General features: G+C 41.9%; 1 protein-coding gene and 1 long non-coding RNA gene across 2 annotated transcripts in view; both read right to left on the bottom strand.

The window, feature by feature from the left end:
* Positions 1-21,731, bottom strand: part of LOC142760489 (uncharacterized) — a 161,451-nt gene extending 139,720 nt beyond the window's left edge. The window contains exons 1-3 of the mRNA XM_075863685.1: positions 21,724-21,731; positions 20,311-20,383; positions 17,438-17,551 (exon numbers count right to left, since the gene is read on the bottom strand). Coding sequence (XP_075719800.1) covers positions 17,438-17,551; positions 20,311-20,383; positions 21,724-21,731 — 195 coding nt within the window. The remainder of the gene's footprint in view (positions 1-17,437; positions 17,552-20,310; positions 20,384-21,723) is intronic.
* The window catches only part of LOC142760972 (uncharacterized), a 39,649-nt gene continuing 36,965 nt past the window's right edge, over positions 21,730-24,413 (bottom strand). Inside the window, exon 3 of the long non-coding RNA XR_012883471.1 lies at positions 21,730-21,804. This is a non-coding gene — a long non-coding RNA (uncharacterized LOC142760972). The remainder of the gene's footprint in view (positions 21,805-24,413) is intronic.

Genomic DNA, 24,413 nt, shown 5'->3' with positions numbered 1-24,413 from the left:
GGACAGCACAAACAGGCTCTAACCAGAGTAGAAAGAGAAGTGGGAGGCCCCGCTGCACAACTGAGGAACAAGTCAAGTACATTAGAGTCTCTAGTTTGAGAAATAGACGCCTCACAGGTCCTCAACTGGCTGCTTAATTAAATAGTACACGCAAAACGCCAGTGTCAATGGTCTACAGTGAAGAGGCGACTCCGGGATGCTGGCCTTCAGGGCAGAGTGGCAAAGAAAAAGCCATATCTGAGACTGGCTAATAAAAGGAAAAGATTAATATGGGCAAAAGCACACAGACATTGGACAGAGGAAGATTGGAAAAAAGTGTTATGGACAGACCAATCGAAGTTTGAGGTGTTTGGATCACACAGAAGAACATTTGTGAGACGCAGAACAACTGAAAAGATGCTGGAAGAGTGCCTGACACCATCTGTCAAGCATGGTGGAGGTAATGTGAGGGTCTGGGGTTGCTTTGGTGCTGGTAAAGTGGGAGATTTTTTTACAAGGTAAAAGGGATTTTGAATAAGGAAGGCTATCACTCCATTTTGCAACGCCATGCCATACCCTGTGGACAGCGCTTGATTGGAGCCAATTTCATCGTACAACAGGACAAAGCACACCTCCAAATTATGCAAGAACTATTTAGGGAAGAAGCAGGCAGCTGGTATTCTATCTGTAATGGAGTGGCCAGCACAGTCACCAGATCTCAACCCCATAGAGCTGTTGTGGGAGCAGCTTGACCGTATCGTACGCAAGAAGTGCCCATCAAGCCAATCCAATTTGTGGGAGGGGCTTCTGGAAGCATGTGGTGAAATTTCTCCCGATTACCTCAGAAAATTAACAGCTAGAATGCCAAAGGTCTGCAATGCTGTAATTGCTCCAAATGGAGCATTCTTTGACAAAAGCAAAGTTTGAAGGAGAAAATTATTATTTAAAATAAAAATCATTATTTCTAACCTTGTCAATGTCTTGACTATATTTTCCAGTCATTTTAAAACTCATTTGATAAATATAAGTGTGAGTTTTCATGGAAAACACAAAATTGTCTGGGTGACCCCAAACTTTTGAACGGTAGTATATATATATATATATATATATATATATATATATATATATATATATATATATATATATAAAACAGCAGAAAGCTGCAGCACTCACTAGATGTAAACGTATAGGTGCCAAGCAGGTCGTCCCTATCCAAGGACAGGGCAATATACAAAAGTAGAGATCTTGCAGCGCTCAAAATGTGAAAAAATAGTGGTTTTATTCAGCCAACAAACAGCTCTTTGTTGGCTGAATAAAAACACTATTCTTTCACATTTGGAGTGCTGCAAGATCTCTATTTTTGTATATATATATATATATATATATATGTATATGTATATACACACACACACACACACACACACACACACACACACACACTACTAACCCCTTCATGACTAGCCAATTTAAAACCTTAATGACCAAGCTATTTTTTACGTTTTTCCAAGGTCGCATTCTAATGGGCTATAACTTTTTTATTTTTGCATCAACAAAGCTGTATAAGGTCTTGTTTTTTGCAGGACAAGTTGTATTTTTGAATAGCACCATTTTGGGGTAGATATAATTTAGTTTTTTTGGCGTAATAGAAAAAAAAACAGCAATTTTGCGGCTTTCTTCGCGTCCTTAATTTATGTCGTTTACCGTGTGGTATAAATAACATAACGTTATTCAGCGTGATGTTAAGAATGCGTCGATACCAAATTTGTATAGCTTTTGTATGTTTTACTACTTTTACACAGTAAAAACACAGTTTTTTAAAGATTATTTGTTTTTGTGTCTCCATATTTGAAGAGCCATAACTTTTTTATTTTTCCACGGATGCAGCTGTATGGGGCTTTTTTTTATTGCGAGACGACTTGTAGTTTTCATCGATACCATTTTGGAGTACATGCAACTTTTTGATCACTTCTTATCACATTTTTTTGGAAGGCAGGATGAACAGAAAACAGCAATTCTGGCATTGTTTTTTATTTTATAGCGTTCACCAAGCGGGTTAAATAACATAATACGTTTATAGTTGGGGTCGTTACGGACGTGGCGATACCAAATATGTGTAACTGTTTTACTTTTTTGTTCGTAATAAAGCATTTTGTAGGGAAAAAAGTGGGTTTTTCATTTTTTTTTTCTTTGGGGTTTTTATTTATTTATTTAACTATATTAAACTTTTTTTTAACTTTTTTATTAGTCCCACTAGGGGAATTTACTATGCAATCATTTGATCGCTTTTATAATACACTGCAATACTTCTGTATTGCAGCATATTTTTGCCTGTCAGTGTATGGCCTAGCAGGCATAATGGCCTAATGGCCCAGCAGGCATTAACTAGGGGCAGACCTGAGGGCCTTTCTAAGGCCCCTGGCTGCCATAGAAAGCACCGACACCCTGCTATTGCATGCAGGGTGCCGGTGGGATGAGAGGGTTAGCCCCCTACAAAACCATTTAGATGCAGCACTCTCTATTCAGCGCCGCATCAAAGGGGTTAAATGGGCACTGCTACCGGAGGTAGCTGAGAGCATGGAGTTTTTCCTTTTCACGGCGCCACTTATTTATTCTGATGCAGTGCCGAGAAAAGGCGCATGTATCAGAATAAAGCCCGTTAGTGGCCGTCATGAAAAGGCGTATTGGCGGTCACTAACGAGTTAAATTATTTTATATAGGTCAATCCTGATTTGCAGAGTTCCTCAAACTTATTGAATTGCTCAATTTCTTCTTTGCAATTTCACTTAACTTGTTAGGACATTTTCTAAAAAAAAAAAACATTTGTTAAAATTATTTCAGGACTAAGAAAAGTATTTTAAGAAAATCAAGCGAATATTCTGCTACCTTTACATTTTCATAGTAGAATTTGTTGTTGACGCTTTAATTTGTGCTCTTTTATATTCTGCTTATCCAGTAACTCCTTCTGAGTAATCTCCCATATTCAAGAATTTTATTCAGTACCTTGGCTGAGATTCAACAAATTCTAAAACTTATTTTTTCCCCCCTAAGACTACTTCTGTGACTGTCATTGCAACTCCTGGGATTTATTTAATAGGTAAATATTTAACATTCTCCAAGCAAATTTGGCATATTTTGTGTATTATTTTGCATGATAATGTGGTAATGTATATGATTTAATACATACAACTAACAACTGCAATTAAATAAGTTTATAGTGCCTTGTGTTTTGAAATAATTTCTATATTACAAGTATGATAAAAGCATAAATCAATTAATGAGTTTTACAGGTTTAATAATTTTCTCTTTTTTATTTTTTTCTAGAACATTTTTAGAACATTTTTTACAGATCAAATAAAAAACATTAACAGGAGCAACACAAATCTGTGTACACAGCAAAAGCATAACAATTTCTACCTAGAAAAGAGAGGAAGGGGGGGATTAAAGAGGGGGAGGAGGCAAGCAAGAGCAACCATCAATAACCAATCATTTTATTCTCTAATTTAGTCACACAATCAAAAGTCACCCAAGGATAGATCCCTTGTTCTTATGCCATGGAGACTAATTGGTACACACATGCCTTCATGTTGTATTACCTTCATTATCAAGCCATAAATTGTAATGAAAATCTGTATTAGCTTGCCATATCATTTTTGGAAATATAGGGAAATTTGTTGATTTACAGTTACTTGCGATGGTATTCCTGGCTGCATTTAATACCATTAGTACCACCCATCTGTATCGAAGTGGGATCAAATCCAAGCTTAAATATACCAATGCCAGCTAAAGCAATGGAGAGATCCAGCGATCGATCAACTTTGAAATTACATTAAAAACTTCCATCCAGGAATGGGTGAAGACAACCAAAAAAAGGGCATGATCACCAAACAATACCATTGTACAACAGTTTATACCTATTTATGACACTCAGCAAGAGCCAGGCAAAGTAAGTCAGTCAAAGGAGTAAGATTAAATTTGTCCCTCAAGGCAATCCAATCCAACATCTACCCCATTCTAAGACTGATCAATTAGAAAGCATATCCTCACCATATTATCTAGTTTGTCGTTCAATTCCCCAAAAAAAACGGCTATCGTAAATTTTTGTGGTTCTATGGACAAACCCATTTTTTTTTTAAATGTCTGGGATCATGTTTAAAATTATATCAATGCCAACTGGAATCTACACAATGCAATAGCGAGATTGAGTTGAATTCGGATCGCAACCTGTCTAAGATATAACCTTTCTCCAGGATATTTTCCTCCAGATGGGTTCCGGATACCATTATAACATCCTTCCACCAGAACCTAACTATTTCTTCATTAATGGCCAAATAATACTGTATGTCCTCAAATCTGAGACACCCATTCCCCCATTTATTTACATTTGATAGATGATAGTGTTAGCTATTCTAGCCTTATATGTCCCACAAATAAATTTTAAGACCAAAGTTTGAAGTTTTCCTATACATTATCTTTACAGGTTTAAAGGAAAACATCAAAAGACATTTTGATTGAGTTAATTCTGGCAAACCAAGGTGAGATTGATCCAGCACCATCTATTCCTATCTAAGGAGGTAGCATTGAAGTGACTTTTTTTATGTGAGTTGAATCATTTCACTATTGCTGTTAGAGAAATAAACCATTCCGCCATTACATTAAAACTACTAAAGGGGCTAAGTGAATAACACTTGATTATCTTGTTACAATGGCACCTGTCATGGGTGGGATATATTAGGCAGAAAGTGTACAGTCAGTTCTTGAGGTTGATGTGTTTGAAACTGAAAAAATAGGCAAGTGTAAGGATCTGAGTTAAGTTGACAAGGGCCAAATTGTGAAGGCTAGACTGCTGGCACGGAGCATCTCCAAAATGGCAGGTCTTGTGGTGTATTCCTACTATGCAGCGGTTAGTACATACCAAAGTGGTCAAAGGAAAGACAAGAGGTGAACCGGGAACAGGGTCATGTGTGAGCAAGGCTTTTTGATGCACTTTGGGAGCAAAAACTAGCCCGTCTGGTCCAATCTGATCTAGAGGCAGAGCAAAGCTGCAAATGGCATAGCAGTCTGTACATGGAAAGAATTTCAGGACTTCAAGTGTGCCGAAGTGTGTAATAACCTGGTGAAGCCGCAATAAACACGTTAGCACAAAAGCCTCTTCCACCCACCAGATCTAAATCTGAACCTTTGGATGTGGACCCTGAGAGGGAACAAATCTTGATCTACAGATGTAGCCGTCTTTACCTTGACTGTTAACGCATTAAATAAATAATGGCTAGATCGCTTATCTTGACTTTTTCAATGACTTTTCAATGGCTTTTGTTGCGTGACAATGATCAGTATCAAGTTAAAGATGGCTACATCTGTACTAATATGGACCTTTGCAAGCATGATTATGAACACTAATGTTTTGGGACTAGTGGATCACTAAATGCGACATATACAATGTCATTAGTGAGAACTGGCCTATTTTTTTTATCATGTACTCTCAATGTGTCCGCTATATTATACTTTATCCAATCATTTGAGATAAGTAGGTAAACTTTTTACCGTATGCTACTGGTCTACTTGTACCTTTTATTAAGCAGTAGAGCGCCCATGAACAAAAATTAAAGAGGTTGTGCCATCAATACAAATGGCAATACATAAACGCAATATACATTTTAGAGCAACTTTGTAAGGTATTGTTTTTTTTTGTTTTTTTTTAAATCCTTGCAGAAATGTGGTAATTATCTGCTTGTAATTGCACCTCTGGTGTCCAAATGTATAGATCTCTTCACGTCATTCTAGAGAATGTCAGATGTGCATGCACAGTACAATACAGTTAAAGAACCAGGCATATCTTTAAGGCTAGACATATGCCTTGCTTCTACATCTCAGAGTACACAGACTTCAAGCAGTAAGGGTTAAAGCCATTACTTAACCTCCTCACCAATCTGTGCTGCTCTCCTTATCAGGGACAGAGATAAGAACTATCCTTATCTAATGGCTTTTTTCCTCACTGCTTGGAAAAATTATTAGGCTTTGTTCACATCTGCGCTAGGGCTCAGAACGGAGCCCTGACAGACACAAACGGAAACTATAGGATTCCGTTTCCATCACCATTGATTTCAATGGTGACGGATCCGGTACCAATGGTTTCCGTTTGTCTCCATTGTTAAGGGTTCTGTCATTTTGATGGAATCAATACCGTAGTCGACTACACTATTGATTCCATCAAAACGACGTAACCTTTGCACAACTGACACAAACGGAAACCATTTGCACCGTATCGTCACCATTGAAATAAATGGTGACTGAAACGGAAACCTATGGATTCCGTTTGTGTCTGTCAGGGCTCCGTTCCAACGGAAAGCTCCAAAGGAACTTCGGAACAGAGCCCTAGCGCAGATGTGAACAAAGCCTTACTGCCCATGCTGGACTTTCTTTCTCTTTGTTTGTTTCACTGGTAAGAGCAGAAGCTGCACATCTAACAGAGCTATACTAGAATGACGTGCAGAGACCTATACATTTGAACACCAGGGGGTGCTATTACAAGCAGATAATTGCCATATTTCTGTGAAGTTTTGTTTTTTAATAAGAATAATTTACAAAGTTACTTTAAAATGTATGTTGAGTTTATATATTGCCATTTCTATTGATTGCACAACCCCTTTAAGTGTTTGCAGAACCATACACAGTAACTAACACCAGAAACCTCACAAAAAAATAATAAGGACAAATTAAGCTTCTGGAAAATGTAATATAGCGGTTAAAACAAATGTACTACATTTAAAGTGGGTATTCATTTAAAAGCCGTAATAAACCAATTCTGCCATTGTTTTTGTATTTACATTTTATGCTGTTTTCTGCTTTGCACCATGTGGAGTAAATAAGGTGCTTCCGTTATTCTATGGGTTGGTATGTTTACGCCAATACCAAATATGTAAGTTTTATTGTTTTACTACTTTTCCCAATAAAAACACATTTAAAGGGTAACTAAACTTTTAAAAACTACTGACATGTCATAGTGACATGTCAGAAGTTTTGATCTGTGAGGGTCTGACCACTGAGAACCTTACTGATTGCTAAAACGAAGTGGCAGAAGCGCTCGGGTGAGTGCTAAGCCGCTTCGTTTCTGATCAGCTTTTTTTGGAAAGCTGATGTAACGGTGTATGGGCCCATAGACTTTCTATTGAGTCCGTACACCATTACATCCGCTTTCTGGGGAAAGCCAATGAGAAACCAAGCGGCTCAGCATTCACCCAGGCGCTTCTGCAGCTTAGTTTTAGGGATCGGTGGGGATCTCAGTGCTCAGACCCCCAGCGATCAAAATTCTGACATGTCACTATGACATGCCAGAAGTTTTCTGAAAGTTTAGTTACCCTTTAACTAAAGGGTCATAAGTTTTTTATTTTTCCGTCGATGTGGAAAGAGATGTCGTTTTATGGTATAATTTTGAGGTACAGAGGACTTATTGATTAACTTTTATTTTTCTTCTTTGGGGGATGGAAAAAAAAAATCAATTGGTTTCTTGCATTTTTTTTATGTACCACATTCACCATTCCGTTTAAAAAACATTTTAACTTTTTTTTTTTTGCATCATTATGACTGTGGCGATACTATATATATGACTATATATATTTTTTTATACTTTTACAAAATAAAACCATTTTTTAATTATTTTTTTTTAATATAAATTGTATTTTACAGTAATTCATTCCTTTCTTATTCCCACTAAGGTATTACGAAGGGTATACTAAGTATACCAATGCATTATTGCCTGTCAGTGTAAAACTGATAGGCAATCTATTAGGCCGTGCCTATGCTCCCAACTGCCATGGCAAACCATCGGAGCCCCCTCCCTCTGTCAAACCACTTAAATGCTGTGGTCACTAATGGTCGCAGCTTTTATGGGATTAAACGATCTCCAATCCTGGCCATGGCAGCAGTAGCACGGCTGCCAGTCAACACAGGGATCCTGCAGAGATTGCACGGGCACAACTTCTTTGATCGCACAGGACCCTGTGCCTGCACGATCACCATGACGTAACTGTCTATAAAGTGTAAGTTCTCCTAAACTACGATTTACCTAATAAGTGAAAGTTTGTCACTTCTTTGTGCTGCCCTGAGATAGGGCAACATATATATATGAGAGATTCGCTTTAATGTAAGACAATCCATGATGTACAGTTACATCATGGTGGCTTAACGGGTAAAAAAAAAAAATTGTTACTGAAGTCAAGCATGACCATAATAGCCTGCGTAATAGAACCAACTCATTAGAGGAGCAGACAACAGCCATCATCCATCATTTCAATGTCCTACTGTAATGTAACCAACCACTGGGGACAAAAATGGAGCAATGTGAGACCAAGCTACTCAAATTACTGGACAGATCCCGGTGGAATCTCAGGAACTATTAAAGATGAACATCTTAAACAATATATATACTAGTTGATGCTGGTAGCTTACCAAAAGCGACTGATATTTATTTAACAAACGATCATGCACAAAGGCTGAAGAAATTAGCAAGGGATGTGGATATAGTGGCAGAATTCTTACAGTTTAATTTGATAGTTTTTACTTAATGTAATATGTGACAAGATGTTATTTTTGGTAAATTTATTTTTATTGTCTCTTATATTATCTGAAGCTTGTGGCTGTACTCTATATGTAATAATTTGGATGTATCCCCTTACTGGGTGAAGGCATTAAGTGCCATCAGAAAATGATGATGGTATTCTCGTTTGACACCCTTTTTGCTATCCTGGCTCTTTCCAGGTCTGCAGTTAAAACCCACCCATTTCTTTTTGTTTCTTCTATTTTTCTTTCTACTCTTTTGTTAAATGGAACCTGTCACCGGCATTTCACCTATTAAACCAGCAATACCTGGTGGTAGTGGGTGAAAAATAATTTCTATATAACCTATAATTGTCTTCTTAGTCGGCTCTGTAGCTTTAGTATTCAGTTTTTTAGTATTCCTGCACTGTACGCTAATGAGCATAAAAGAGTCAAATCTTTGTTTGAAAAGAGTCAGATCTTCGTTTGAAAAGAATCATATCTTCATTCCTGAAGTCTTTCCGAGTTTACCCCGCCTCCTTACTTTTGATTGACAGCTCCTCGCCTTCCCCCAGCACACAAAATCCCGCGCTTGTGCATTGATGTCCTATTCTGGTGTGTGCGCACAAAGGCACACCGGATTATTGCGATAAAAGGCGCAAAATGTTTGCAGACCGTTATTTACAGCCGGAGGAGGAGTTTAGGAGAGGGGATAACGGCAATGAACTTTTTATAGCAGCGGTCAGTGAGGAATGAGTAAAGTTCAATAGGTGAAATGCTGGTGACAGGTTCCCTTTAAATGGAAGGGGATGGAGGGTGGTGTTTAAAGTTAGAACACAAAGATAGATGGTAGCTAATATTTTATTGATAAATGTCAATAGTCTAAATTCACTGCAGAAGCATGGACCGAAGCGATTAAATCTGGATGTAACATGAGACACATTTATCAGCTAAAGATAATTAAGGATTTCCCAATACACTTTTACCAACAGTTTAATATGCTAGTGCCTATCGCTGGTTCAAATATGATCTTAAACAGGAAAGGCAGATATATAATATTGTTCTGTACCATCTATGATTCTATTGTTAACACTTGTTAATCTAAAACAGCCCAAAAATATTTATTAAGAAACTATTAGAAGGGGGTTGACCGGGACGTAAAAAAAGAGCTAGAAAGCGGATAAAATAAAAAACAATATTCATCTGTTCAATCCTCAGCTGCTCCACCGCCGTAGTTATGGTGGTCAACACTTGTTTTTGTTGAATTGTCCTTCAGTGATGACGTACCTGTCCCTGTACAGGGGTAAAATGGTGAATACATGGTATTTCCTTAGACGCCGCTCCTGGGTATTCCCTAAGTCTATCCGTAGCAACCAAGAGGATTCACATGTACTCCTACAGGTGCGTGACAGAGCTGCTTATGCACATGACAGCTACAGACAATCACTGGCCTCAGCAGTCTACTGTAGTGCAGCATCACCGCTGAAGCCAATGATTTTTTTTTTATTTTATAAATTTTCCTGCTCTCAGCAAGTTTTTTTTATACCAATTATGTTGACTTTTTTTTTTTTTACATTACTTTAGGGGTAAATGGGAAAAGTTGTTTTTTTAACTTTAATACGTTTAATTTTTTTACATTATCAAAAAAAATGTTTTAGTCCTCTTAGGGGACTTTAACAAGCGATCATTAGATACTTATGTATAGCAGTGTATTGTGAAATTTACCGGATCCTATTAAGCTCTGGCAGTGCTTAATAGGAGCAGTAAGATGGCAGACCTTGGGGCCTTCATTAAACCCCCAGGCTACCATGACAGATATTGGCAACACAATTGTGTTGCAGAGGGCCGCTGGGCTGATGGAGGGGTCTGCTCCACTCTAACGGCTTAGATGCCGTGATCGCTATTGTTTGCACAATCTAATTGGTTAAACGGCCATGATCCCAGCCATTAGTGCAAGGTGTCAGTTGTAATACACAACTGACACCCGCGGAATATGGTGTCAGCCACTGAGCCTGCTCCATACTTCTCTTCCTGCGCCATGATGTACGGTTTCATCTTAGTGCGGCAAGGGGTTAAATACAGTTGTGGAAATGGTATATTGATGGCTACTGGCCTTACATAAAGGGTTACTCATTTGGAATACCTTTGGCTCATGATAGTCCATGGGTGTGTAGGATCTACACATGAAGAGAATTTCACGGAGTATACACGGAAAATAGAGCCCGCATATGGTGTGAACCTAGCCTTAACGTTTGCCAGGACTGTTTTGTTCAAGACATTGTTGGAGCTCCCAGTTCTTAACAGACTGCCACTAATGTCATTTTCATGCATGTCACAAATCAGACAATATTAAAACTGCAGCATTTATTTAAAGAGGCTCTGTCACCAGATTCTCAAATCCCCATCTCCTATTGCATGTGATCGGCGCTGCAATGTAGATAACAGTAACGTTTTATTTTTTTTTAAAACGTTCATTTTTGGCCAAGTTATGAGCTATTTTATATATATGCAAATGAGGTTTGAAATGGACAATTGGGCGTTTTTTTTTCCGTTATGTCCAACTGGGCGTGTATTGTGTTTTTAACTGGGCGTGTTTACGTGTATGACACTGACCAATCAGTGACCATTCAGCATCACACACTCCTCTCCATTCATTTACACAGCACATAGTGTTCTTACTAGAACGATGTGCAGCCACATACACAAGTTTCCTGATAATGAATACACATGACCTGCAGCCTGGACGTCATGTGTATTCAGAATCCTGACACTTCTGAATCTTTTCTGTGAGATTTCCAGCAAGGGAAACAAAATCTCGTTTACCCCCTGTAATCTCGCGAGATTACGCGTGGCTTGCTGGAATCTCACAGAAAAGATTCAGAAGTGTCAGGATTCTGAATACACATGTGTTAGGGATCTGCCAGGTACTTCATCTAGCTATACTCCTGGGATTAATCAATCCACACCTGAGGCCAGACCTGTTCGACTGACACCATCTCCCACCAACCAGGGTGGCAGGCTCAGGAGTGGAAGAGCCTATCGCGGCCTGGTCTGTCGGAGTTAGCTCCGCCCCCTGCCCTTTATTACCTGCCCTGTGCTCTCCCTCAGTGCTTGTAATTCTTTTGGATTCCTGGCCCCACTGCTGCTTGCTCCAGCCTGCTTCTGCCGTGCTTCTGCCTTGCTGCAGTTCTGCTTGACCTGCTTTGCTTTGCCCCTGGCTTGCTTCTGTCTCCGTGCCCGCTCGGGTGTACTCACTTCGTCCTGGTCCTGACTGTTCGTTCGCCGCCCCGTTTCCTCGTGGCGTTCCGTGGCTACTGCCCCTTCCCTTGCGTGTTCCCTGTTTGTCTTCCTGTGCACTTAGCCAGCGTAGGGACCGCCGCCCAGTTGTACCTCGTCGCCTAGGGCGGGTCGTTGCAAGTAGGCAGGGACAGGGCGGTGGGTAGATTAGGGCTCACTTTCCCTTCACCTCCTTCCTGCCATTACATAATTACAAGCCCTTACCTAGTCTACCATTTCTCCTACGCTGACGCTGTCATGGACCCCCTTGAGACCCTGACCCAGCAGATGCAGGGCCTCTCCCTACAGGTCCAGGCCCTGGCCCAAAGGGTCAATCAGGGTGACGCTGCTTTAGTAGTACCCCTCACCTCACCTCTAGAACCCGACCTCAAGTTACCTGACCGGTTTTCAGGGGACCGTAAGACGTTTCTCTCCTTCCGGGAGAGTTGCAGACTGTATTTCCGCCTAAAGCCCCACTCCTCAGGTTCCGAGAACCAGCGGGTGGGTATCATCATATCCCGACTCCAGGAAGGGCCCCAAGAGTGGGCCTTCTCCTTGGCTCCTGACGCCCCTGAACTTTCCTCTGTTGATCGTTTTTTCTCTGCCCTCGGACTCATTTACGACGAGACTGACAGGACTGCTTTAGCCGAGAGTCAGCTGGTGACCTTACGTCAGGGTAGGAGACCGGTTGAGGAATACTGTTCTGATTTTAGGAAGTGGTGCGTAGCTTCTCAGTGGAACGATCCGGCCCTAAGGTGCCAGTTTAGGTTAGGATTATCTGACGCCCTGAAGGATCTGCTGGTTAGCTACCCCTCGCCTGACTCCCTTGACCAGGTTATGGCCCTAGCAGTACGACTTGACCGACGTCTCAGGGAACGTCAGCTAGAACGCTTCAGTGTGCTCCCCTCTGACTTTTCTGCGATTCCCCCCGAGGTCCCGTCTCCTCGCCCCTCCACGGAGGACTCGGAGGTACCTATGCAACTCGGGGCCTCCATGTCCCCTCGACAACGTAGGGAGTTTCGCAGAATGAATGGTCTCTGCTTCTACTGTGGGGACGACAAGCATCTACTGAACACCTGTCCCAGGCGCAAGAATAAGAAGCCGGAAAACTTCCGCGCCTAAGTGATCCTCGGGGAGGTCACTTGGGCGCACAGGTATTTCCCGTTAATGTGAAACGCAATAAAATTTTGCTTCCCTTTCAGGTCTCGTTTGCTGGCCGGTCTGCCACGGGCAGTGCTTTCGTGGATTCTGGCTCATCTGCTAATATCATGTCTGTGGAATTTGCTATGTCTCTAAAGATGCCTTGTATTGATTTACCTTATCCTATCCCTGTAGTAGGAATCGACTCAACCCCCCTTGCTAATGGTTATTTTACTCAGCATACTCCTGTTTTTGAACTCCTGGTTGGCTCCATGCATTTGGAGCAGTGCTCTGTACTGGTGATGCAGGGATTATCGTCTGATCTGGTTTTAGGCCTTCCCTGGTTGCAATTGCATAATCCCACATTTGATTGGAATACTGGGGATCTCACCAAATGGGGTAATGAATGTCTTATGTCATGTCTTTCCGTTAACTCTATTTCTCCCCGGGAGGAGGTAAACACGCTTCCTGAGTTTGTTCAGGACTTCGCCGATGTGTTTTCTAAGGAGGCCTCCGAGGTGTTGCCCCCCCATAGAGATTACGATTGCGCTATCGATTTGGTGCCTGGTGCCAAGCTTCCTAAGGGTAGGATATTTAATCTTTCATGTCCTGAACGTGAAGCGATGAGGGTGTATATCCAAGAATGCCTGGCCAAGGGTTTCATTCGCCCCTCGACTTCTCCTGTAGGTGCTGGCTTCTTCTTCGTGGGGAAGAAGGATGGTGGTCTTAGGCCGTGCATTGATTATCGTAACCTGAATAAGGTCACCGTAAGGAACCAGTACCCACTTCCTTTGATTCCGGATCTTTTTAATCAGGTTCAGGGAGCCCAATGGTTTTCTAAGTTCGATCTACGGGGGGCATATAACCTTATCCGCATCAAAGAGGGGGATGAGTGGAAAACTGCGTTCAACACACCCGAGGGTCATTTCGAATACCTGGTCATGCCCTTTGGGTTGTGTAATGCCCCTGCTGTCTTCCAGAATTTTATTAATGAAATCCTGAGAGAGTACCTGGGTAATTTTCTTGTTGTGTACCTTGATGACATACTGGTGTTTTCCAAGGACTGGTCCTCCCACGTGGAGCATGTCAGGAAGGTGCTCCAGGTCCTTCGGGAGAATAATCTGTTTGCTAAGACTGAAAAATGTGTCTTTGGGGTACAGGAGATACCATTTTTAGGGCAAATCCTCACTCCTCATGAATTCCGCATGGACCCTGCCAAGGTTCAAGCTGTGGCGGAATGGGTCCAACCTGCCTCCCTTAAGGCGTTACAGTGTTTTTTAGGGTTCGCCAACTATTACAGGAGATTTATTGCCAACTTCTCGGTCGTCGCTAAGCCTCTTACGGACCTTACCCGCAAGGGTGCCGATGTCCTCCATTGGCCCCCTGAGGCCGTCCAGGCCTTTGAGACTCTCAAGAAGTGCTTTATCTCGGCCCCCGTGCTGATTCAGCCCAACCAAGAGGAGCCATTTATTGTGGAGGTTGACGCTTCCGAGGTGGGAGTGGGGGCCGTCTTGTCCCAGGGTACCAGCTCCCTCACCCATCTCCGCCCCTGTGCTTACTTCTCTAGGAAGTTTTCGCCCACGGAGAGTAACTACGATATTGGCAACCGCGAACTTCTAGCCATTAAATGGGCTTTTGAGGAGTGGCGGCACTTCCTGGAGGGGGCCAGACACCAGGTAACGGTCCTTACGGATCACAAGAATCTGGTTTTCCTAGAATCGGCCCGGAGGCTCAATCCTAGACAAGCTCGGTGGGCACTATTCTTTACCAGATTTAATTTCTTGGTTACCTATAGGGCTGGGTCCAAGAATATTAAGGCTGACGCTCTGTCACGTAGTTTCATGGCCAATCCTCCTTCCGAGAAGGATCCTGCTTGTATTTTACCCCCTGGTATAATCGTCTCTGCCACGGATTCTGATTTAGCTTCTGATATCGCGGCTGATCAGGGTGCAGCTCCCGGGAACGTCCCTGGGGACAAACTGTTTGTTCCCCTGCAATACCGGCTGAGGGTACTCAGGGAAAACCATGACTCCGCTCTATCTGGTCATCCTGGCATCTTGGGCACCAAACACCTCATTACCAGAAACTATTGGTGGCCTGGGTTGCCTAAAGATGTTAGGGCTTACGTCGCCGCTTGTGAGGTTTGCGCTAGGTCCAAAACCCCAAGGTCCCGACCTGCGGGCCTACTACGTTCCTTGCCCATTCCCCAGAGACCTTGGACCCATATCTCCATGGATTTTATCACCGATTTGCCTCCATCTCAGGGCAAGTCGGTGGTGTGGGTGGTAGTCGACCGCTTCAGCAAGATGTGCCACTTTGTGCCCCTTAAGAAGCTACCTAACGCCAAGACGTTAGCTTCTTTGTTTGTGAAACACATCCTGCGTCTCCATGGGGCTCCAGTCAATATCGTTTCTGACAGAGGGGTACAATTTGTTTCCTTATTTTGGAGAGCTTTTTGTAAAAAGTTGGAGATTGATCTGTCCTTCTCCTCCGCCTTCCATCCCGAAACTAATGGCCAAACAGAAAGGACCAACCAATCCCTGGAACAATATTTAAGGTGTTTCATCTCTGACTGTCAATTCGATTGGGTCTCATTCCTTCCCCTTGCTGAATTTTCCCTGAATAACCGGGTCAGTAACTCGTCAGGGGTCTCCCCGTTTTTCTGTAATTTCGGGTTTAACCCAAGGTTCTCCTCCGTCTCCCCTGGTTGTTCCAATAATCCTGAGGTAGAGGAGGTTCATCGGGAACTGTGCACTGTCTGGGCCCAGGTTCAGAAGAACCTAGAGGCGTCCCAGAGCGCACAAAAGATTCAGGCGGATAGTAGACGTTCTGCTAACCCCCGGTTTGTCGTCGGGGATTTGGTCTGGTTGTCGTCCAGGAACTTGCGCCTTAAGGTCCCGTCCAGGAAGTTTGCTCCCCGATTTATTGGACCTTATAAGATCATTGAAGTCCTCAACCCTGTATCCTTCCGTCTGGAGCTCCCCCCATCCTTTCGCATACATGACGTCTTCCATGCCTCCCTCCTTAAACGCTGCTCCCCGTCCTGGTCCCCCTCGAGGATACCTCCTGTTCCCGTTCTCACCCCTGAGGGGGTGGAATTCGAGGTGGCCAAGATTATGGACAGTAGGATGGTCCAGGGCTCCCTCCAGTACCTGGTCCATTGGAGAGGATACGGGCCGGAGGAGAGGACTTGGGTACCTGCCCGTGATGTTCACGCTGGGGTATTGATCAGGAGGTTCCACCTCCTCTTCCCCACTAAACCGGGTCCCCTTAGTAAGGGTCCGGTGGCCCCTCATAAAAGGGGGAGTACTGTTAGGGATCTGCCAGGTACTTCATCTAGCTATACTCCTGGGATTAATCAATCCACACCTGAGGCCAGACCTGTTCGACTGACACCATCTCCCACCAACCAGGGTGGCAGGCTCAGGAGTGGAAGAGCCTATCGCGGCCTGGTCTGTCGGAGTTAGCTCCGCCCCCTGCCCTTTATTACCTGCCCTGTGCTCTCCCTCAGTGCTTGTAATTCTTTTGGATTCCTGGCCCCACTGCTGCTTGCTCCAGCCTGCTTCTGCCGTGCTTCTGCCTTGCTGCAGTTCTGCTTGACCTGCTTTGCTTTGCCCCTGGCTTGCTTCTGTCTCCGTGCCCGCTCGGGTGTACTCACTTCGTCCTGGTCCTGACTGTTCGTTCGCCGCCCCGTTTCCTCGTGGCGTTCCGTGGCTACTGCCCCTTCCCTTGCGTGTTCCCTGTTTGTCTTCCTGTGCACTTAGCCAGCGTAGGGACCGCCGCCCAGTTGTACCTCGTCGCCTAGGGCGGGTCGTTGCAAGTAGGCAGGGACAGGGCGGTGGGTAGATTAGGGCTCACTTTCCCTTCACCTCCTTCCTGCCATTACAACATGACGTCCAGGCTGGATGTCATGTGTATTCATTATCAGGACACTTGTGTATGTGGCTGCACATCGTTCTAGTAAGAACACTATGTTTTGTGTAAATGAATGGAGAGGAGTGTGTGACGCTGACTGGTCACGGATTGGTCAGCGTCATACACGTAAACACAACCAGTTAAAAACACAATACACGCCCAGTTGGACATAACGAAAAAAAAACACCCAATTGTCCATTTCAAAGCTCATTTGCATATATATAAAATAGCTCATAACTTGGCCAAAAATGAACGTTTAAAAAAAAAACAACAACACGTTGCTGTTATCTACATTGCAGCGCCGATCACATGCAATAGGAGATAGGGGTTTGAGAATCTGGTGACAGAGCCTCTTTAATGTATTTTCTCTTTCACGGTACAATGTTAAGAATAAAAAAAAAGCTGAAAAATAAATGGTGCCTTTCTCAAATCTACATGGCCATGCTTAGTCACCATCACTGACACTTTATTGCCACTATTCATTGATATAAAGTACATATCTGTGTATGGAAACAGACGAATTTGGATGGATTTATATATATATATATATATATATATATATATATATATATATATATATACCATATCCACATACCTTGTTTGGAAAACAGTAACACTTATCTTCAGGCAGCGAATCTGTGTTTTGAACGGAATGTAACTTGCTATCAGATGAAGGAGCAGAAGACTGCAGGTTTCCTGGGTTATCACACTAAAAATGTAGTAAAACAGATCCTGAGTTACAAATAGTAAAAGTTATTTACAGAAAAAAATGAAATAAAACTGTTTTGGAGTGATATCAATGAATTTTCTTCCACATAGGCTCACATTTACTAAGATTGGCATTTATGTCAAGACATACTGTATTTAAAACGCCCTTTGCTAAATTTGAAATAAAGTATTTCAGTGAACTGAGCGCAATATACACGAATGCTGCATGCCATAGCAGTGAATTGTTGTAGTACTGCCAAATCAAATATTTAATAAGAACATGCTTTGACATTGTACTCATTTAAAATTTTGTTTAGAGAGAGGGAATCTTTTAAAAAGGCACAGAGCAATTAGAATAATCCGTTCCCCATACCATTTGAATGTAATGCCTTGTGAAAAAGGATTATTTCCCTGAATTTAGGAATAATAAAAAAACCTTACTCCACCCCATGCGTCATTTTAAACTGTTGTCACTATTTTACCACCCATCAGAATAGTTAGCTAGGGTGGAGAGAACCACAACTGTAGCGCTACTATTATATATGAATATTAGAGTATCCAAACCGGTGATCCCCAACCACTGGGCCGTGGACCAATACCAGGCCGCAAATGATTTGGTACCAGGCCGCAGTATCTGGTATCTGCCCCGGTGACCGCAGGGAATTCCGGGCGAAAAACCACACCAAATTGTGGTGCAACTCAAGTTAACATGATGAGGACAGATTTAGTCTTCTGGAAGTAAATAATGAAGGTTCCTATGCAAGGACTAGAAGCAGAGATTTGAAATCTGTGAGGAATTGATGCACAAAGTATATTAGAAATAGAATTACTAAAGCTTTCTTTCCTCTTTAACTACTGTTATAAATGGAACTGATGATATATATATATATATATATATATATATATATATATATATATATATATATATATATACACATATACAGTGCAAGGCAGCCTCAATTGTTCTGGGGTCTTTTTCTTGAACCAAATTTTAAGCGGCTGTACATAATCAGAAAAACGTGGCTGCTATCTTCTCAAAACAGTGCCACTCCTGTTCATAGGTTGTGTCTGGTATTGCAGCTGAGCTCCATTGAAGTGAATGGGGCTGAACTGCAATACCACACATAATCTGTAGACAGGTGCAGTGTTTGTTTTTAGAAGAAAACAGCCATGCTTTTTAAACCTTGATAACCCTTTTAATGCATGTCTTCAACCAAGTAGTAGGACGTAATCTTTAGGCTGGGTTCACACGTGGCGGAATTTCACTTAAATTCCGCTGCGGACACTCCGCAGCGTTAATCCGCAGCGGAGCCGTTTGTCCATTGACTTACACTTTAATTTAGCAGTGTTCGTTTAGACGAGGCGTAAAATTCCGCTGCGGAGCATAGGCTGCGGAGCGGAATTTGGTGTCCGCAGCATACTCTGTCTGTTGCGGAGCAGTGGCGGACTCATGGCGGAATTTCTCCATTGACTTCAATGGAGAGTCAAAATTCCGCAATGAAGTCCGCAGATCTTATGTGTGCTGCGGAGCGTATTGGTTTTACTACCATGACATTTCTTCATTCTGGCTGGACCTATGTATTTCTAGGTCTACAGCCAGACTGAGGAAGTCAATGGGGCTCCCGTAATGACGGGAGCGTTGCTAGGAGACGTCTGTAAATAGTCACTGTCCAGGGTGCTGAAAGAGTTAAGCGATCGGCAGTAACTGTTTCTGCACCCGGGACAGTGACTACCGATCTCAATATACATGTATCTGTAAAAAAATATATAAGTTCATACTTACCGAGAACTCCCTGCGTCTGTCTCCAGTCCGGCCTCCCAGGATGACGTTTCAGTCTAAGTGACGGCTGCAGCCAATCACAGGCCAAGCACAGGCTGCAGCGGTCACATGGACTGGCGCGTCATCCTGGGAGGTCGGGCTGGATGCCGAAAGAGGGACGCGTCACCAAGACAACGGCCGGTAAGTATGAAAATCGTTTACTTTCACTAGGGAAAGTGCTGTCCCTTCTCTCTATCCTGCACTGATAGGGAGAAGGGAAGCACTTTTCCCGCAGTCCGCAGCAGCTAGTCCGCATCAATGTACTGCACATTTTGTGCAGATCCGCAGCAGAATCTGCAACGCAGATTCTGTGCGGCATTGATGCGGACAGTTGCGGAGGAAATCCGCCACGTGTGGTCATGCCCTTAAACTGTCATAAAATACCCCATGGCATGATCATAGGTAGGTATTGTAGCTGCTGTATTTTCATGTATACTCTTGCTGCAATCAGGGGCCATTCATTTAATGACTATAAACTGTATATATTCAAATTTGTATTTTTACCGTTCTTTATCTATAAAGTACAACAAAAAAACACATTGATACATTCCGAATTACATATTAGAAGGGGAAAAAAGGCAAAATCATAAAATTATAACTGAAGACAACTGATATGTAGGCATCAGAGTACAATGTAATCGGAGCTGTCATGGTCAGGGTGAACTTTCCACCTTCAGCATTACAGATAGTGCATGAAGAAGACTTTCTGATAGAGAAATAATGTCTGACTTTTATCATTTTGGTTTTCAAAAATGGCAAATTACATAGCACTAAGCTCCTATCTAGATACGCTGTATCTTGTGGAGACCTGTTACTGAGCATTTCTGTCCTTAGGGTCATGGTATCAAAACTAGGCAGTAGTGATCAGAAGTCCCATGCTGATTTGGCAGACAGGATCTGTGTAGTCATCATGCGGGAGCTCTGCCACATTCCTCTCTGACCTTTATTCTGCTGTTATTGATATGATCCCAGACAGATAACAGTCCCTCTTGGGATAACTGGCTTTCTGTCTTACTGTAAAAATAAAAACAACCCAGCAGTATGATTATTAAATGGTGGCATTCTTTTATATTTTTACAGTTATAGGCAACTATGTTAGGTCTCATGCACGCGACCGTGCTTGTGCAATTTATCCACATTTTTGCGGATAAAGAGTGGACCCATTCACTTGTATGACCCCCTGCACACGACCCTGGTATACACAAATCCATATGGGGGGCCGCAAACCAGACCGCAAAAATTATTTATAAAGCGAAATTCACACGAACGTGTGCGTTTTGCGCGCGCAAATAATGCAGCGTTTTGCGCGTGTTACAGTTCCGTGTGTCATAAGTGTTTGGTGCGTGGCTGCGTGTTTTTCGCGCATATGGCATCGTTATGACAAGGGGTTTTAATGTTTGGAAACATAAATGAAGGAGGTAGTTTTATTATTTCCTTCATTTTGTCAACAACTGTAACGCGAATCACGCGCGGCACACGGAAGTGCATCCGTGTGCCGTGTGTGATTTTCACGCACCCATTGACTTCAATGGGTGCGTGATGTGCGAAAAATGCACAAGTATAGGATATGTTGTGAGTTTTATGCAGCGGACAAACGCTGCGTGAAAAACACGGAATGTCTGAATGGCCCCATTGACTTACATAGGTCCGTGCGAAGCGCGTGGTTTTCACGCGCGTATCACAGACGTACAATACGCTTGTGTAAATAAGGCCTAAGTAATTTTACAGTCTGGATTTGCGGATTCACCAATACTGATGAATTGTTGTGGATCCGTGAGTCCTGATGACACACAGAAGCACAACAAAGTTTTTTTGCGGTCTAATGGATCGCAACGGACCCGTGGTTTTGCAGACCGCAAATCCAGTGCGGTTGTGTGCATGAGGCCTTAATATTACCATTTACAACACAATGTGCCATACATAATCTAAGGGAAGCAATGAATTTCCTTTTAATCCCATATCTTATTTCTGTTATTACTTTTATCAAAAATCCAAAATTTATGTTCACCTATTGTGAATAGTGTGAAAAACAAAGCATAAATCTACCATACATTAACCGCAGAGTGGGTGCATTCTGGGTTGGCTTCAATGTGCATAATCTTTGCTGATCCTGGCAAAAAAAAATATAAATCCGATGCCAAGTTTACGTACGTTAAGAATTTTTTTTTTTTTACTTTTTGTCTTGATTTTGAAAGAGATAGAATTGTTTATCTTAAACACAGTGCAAGCTCTCCTCTTCTGAAAATTGTTAGTTCTCAATGCTTTTTACTACAGATTGGATCACGAACAGGTTCACAATATGACATACGGTTTATGCTGAAATGACAACATACGTTTACAGAAACTAATCTTACCATTCCATCAGATACCTCACAGCAGTTCTCTTGAGCCGCCTGTTTTGGACTGCAGTAAATTGTTATTCGTTGGAGTTCAATCTATGATAGAAAATAATAAACGGAAATTAAACATCCATCGCACTAAAGATAGGAATGCAGATTAATTGTATATGAAAGTGACCAAAGAATCCCTAAAATGAGGATTAGATCTTTTACAGTTTGGACCGAGCTGTGTAACCGTATTATTTTGTGATTATGGGAGCCCATGTGTTTATACGTAGGAAACTATTCCTACCTCTATCCTCTCTGGGATAAAAATCATTTATTTAATTCTTCATTTGTATGTATTTTTTAAATAATGCATGGTATTTGGCATCATAAATAATAATGGCAGGTTTAATATGTATGTAGATTAGAGTCTATAGATCTTTTAAACTTCTTAAAATGTGTGCATTGTTATAATTCATGAATGCAATTATGACATTTGATGATTTGTAAACTACAAATTGCCATTTATTATGGTCTGGAGATATACAAAATGCATTCAGCTCTTTTACTCTTTTGAAACTTTGTTTGATATTAGGTTTTTTTATTTTAATTATTTTAGAATGTCAACTTGTGTTTACATTAAAAAAATTCAAAATATGTAGACTGATGATTTCAACTTCCTCAAAAACATTTCTGCACAAGTAATTTTCTATTCCTGTTTTGTTTTTGTTTTTTTTATTAATATGCACTCTGTTAAGTTGCTATCAGACAAGTGTAATACAGGTGCTTTTTTGTGCCTGCATTACAGACTCAACATCCAGACCCCTAAGAAGTTATTAAAGGTTATGTCTTCGCTTCAGTTACCACTTGATGAATGTTATACTGGAATACTGGAATATGCTGCAGATTTTCTGCTTGCAAATCTGGACATTTATTTGATCAGTATTAGGGCACGTTCAGACGTGGCGGAATTGCTGTGGAATTCCGCTACGGACAGTCCGCAGTGGAAATCCGCAGCAGACAGTTTGTTCATTGGTTTCCACACCTTTTTAGTTATCTTAGTGTAGACGTTGTGAAAAACTCTGCTGCGAACCATAGGCTGCGGTGCAGAATTTTCTGTCCGCAGCATACACTGTCTGTTGCGGACTTGATGCGTACTTGTTTCAGAATTTCTCCATTGAATTCAATGGAGTTTCAAAATTACGCAATGAAATCCGCAGATTTAATGTGTGTTGCGGATTGCTTTCAGGAACAGGATATTTCATCATTCTGGCTGGACCTATGTGTGTCGAGGTCTATACCCAGACTGGGATGGAATGTTTGAAAGAGAGCAGGGTGTGATCTGCACCTGAATCCGCAACGACTAATCCGCAGCATTTTACTTTACATTTTAGCCAAATCCGCAACGGAATCTGCAACGCGGATTATGTGTGGCATTGATGCAGACAGTGTCTGCAGAATTCCGCCACGTCTGAACATGCCCTTAGGCTTAGAAGATTGCTCAGGAGCACACAGGAGCAGCTGCAGATTGAACCGACAGACCAGTTTACTAACAGATTCAGCTGACAACGACATTCTGCAGCTTCTATGTACAGTGATACAGGGAAGCTGTAGAAGTCAAATGGTACAACATTTTTTTTAAATATTCTATTACAAAGGTTCTTTTTATTCTTTTTTTACCCAAAAGGCACTCAAGGTGTCCATAGCCTTTAAGGGGGGACACATCTGTACATTCAGTTTGTGCAAGCTTCTGCAGCTCCAACTCCAGTTCAGCTACTGTACAAGACTTTATTAATATTAAGGTCCAAAAGAACACCTTTATTAAGCAGACATTTAACTCAAGACATAGTGTGCTATCTGTCTACTTAGCTTCCGTATTTAATATGAGTATTTACCCTTCCTGCCTAAACCGTCACATGTAGACTAACAGGTCTGCTTAGATTAGGTTTAGATCATGGTATCTGTACAACTTTAGGTATCTGAAAAAAAATTAAAATAAAACTGCAACGTAAAACACTTCAGTATCACTATATATACTACTATGCAAGTACCAGGTAGCTGTGCTTAGATGTATCATAGGGAGACCAGTTTCCCTCAACCGTTTAGACAGAAGGCCCAGAACAACTAGTTTATTGTTAAAGGCTATGGACACCTTTTCATCAATTTCTGTTTTGTATTGCATTTCATGTATTTTGTTGAAAAATTTAATTATAGTTTGATTTTAGTAAAATTTTGCCCCGTTTGGTTTTAGCAACTTTCATTTATTTCAATACATTGCAAGCTGCTGGTATCTGGTCACAGTCGATTCCGTCAGACGAGCTCGCTGTCGGCTTGTCTCCATCCCCTCTTTCCTCTTCTAATATTTAGACTGTGTAAACTTAGACCATAAATAGTGCTGCACTGTGTCATGCCTAGTGCAGAGCCTGAGGACATTTAAAGAACACCAAAGAGAGAATCTCATGTGCTGTCACCTCAGGACCTACAGCACACATAACAGATGGGGCAGATCTACTATTCAAAATGCCACCCGCTGCCTACAAATTTCTTATAATTTCCGACAGAAACTGGAGAATATTTCAGCTGGCGTAGTTTTCTCTTTCTGGCACACAGACAACCAGAGATGCACCTAATTTATTAGGAGTCATGTGCCTCTTAATAAATTAGGTGCAATTTACTCGAGTGCTCTTTATATTAAGACTGGCACGTGAAACGCCAGTGTT

Source organism: Rhinoderma darwinii, chromosome 4 (genome assembly GCF_050947455.1).
Source record: "Rhinoderma darwinii isolate aRhiDar2 chromosome 4, aRhiDar2.hap1, whole genome shotgun sequence".
Classification (NCBI taxonomy): domain Eukaryota; kingdom Metazoa; phylum Chordata; class Amphibia; order Anura; family Rhinodermatidae; genus Rhinoderma; species Rhinoderma darwinii.
The sequence above is the reverse complement of the archived record's forward strand: the minus strand, read 5'-3'. Positions and strand labels throughout refer to the sequence as shown.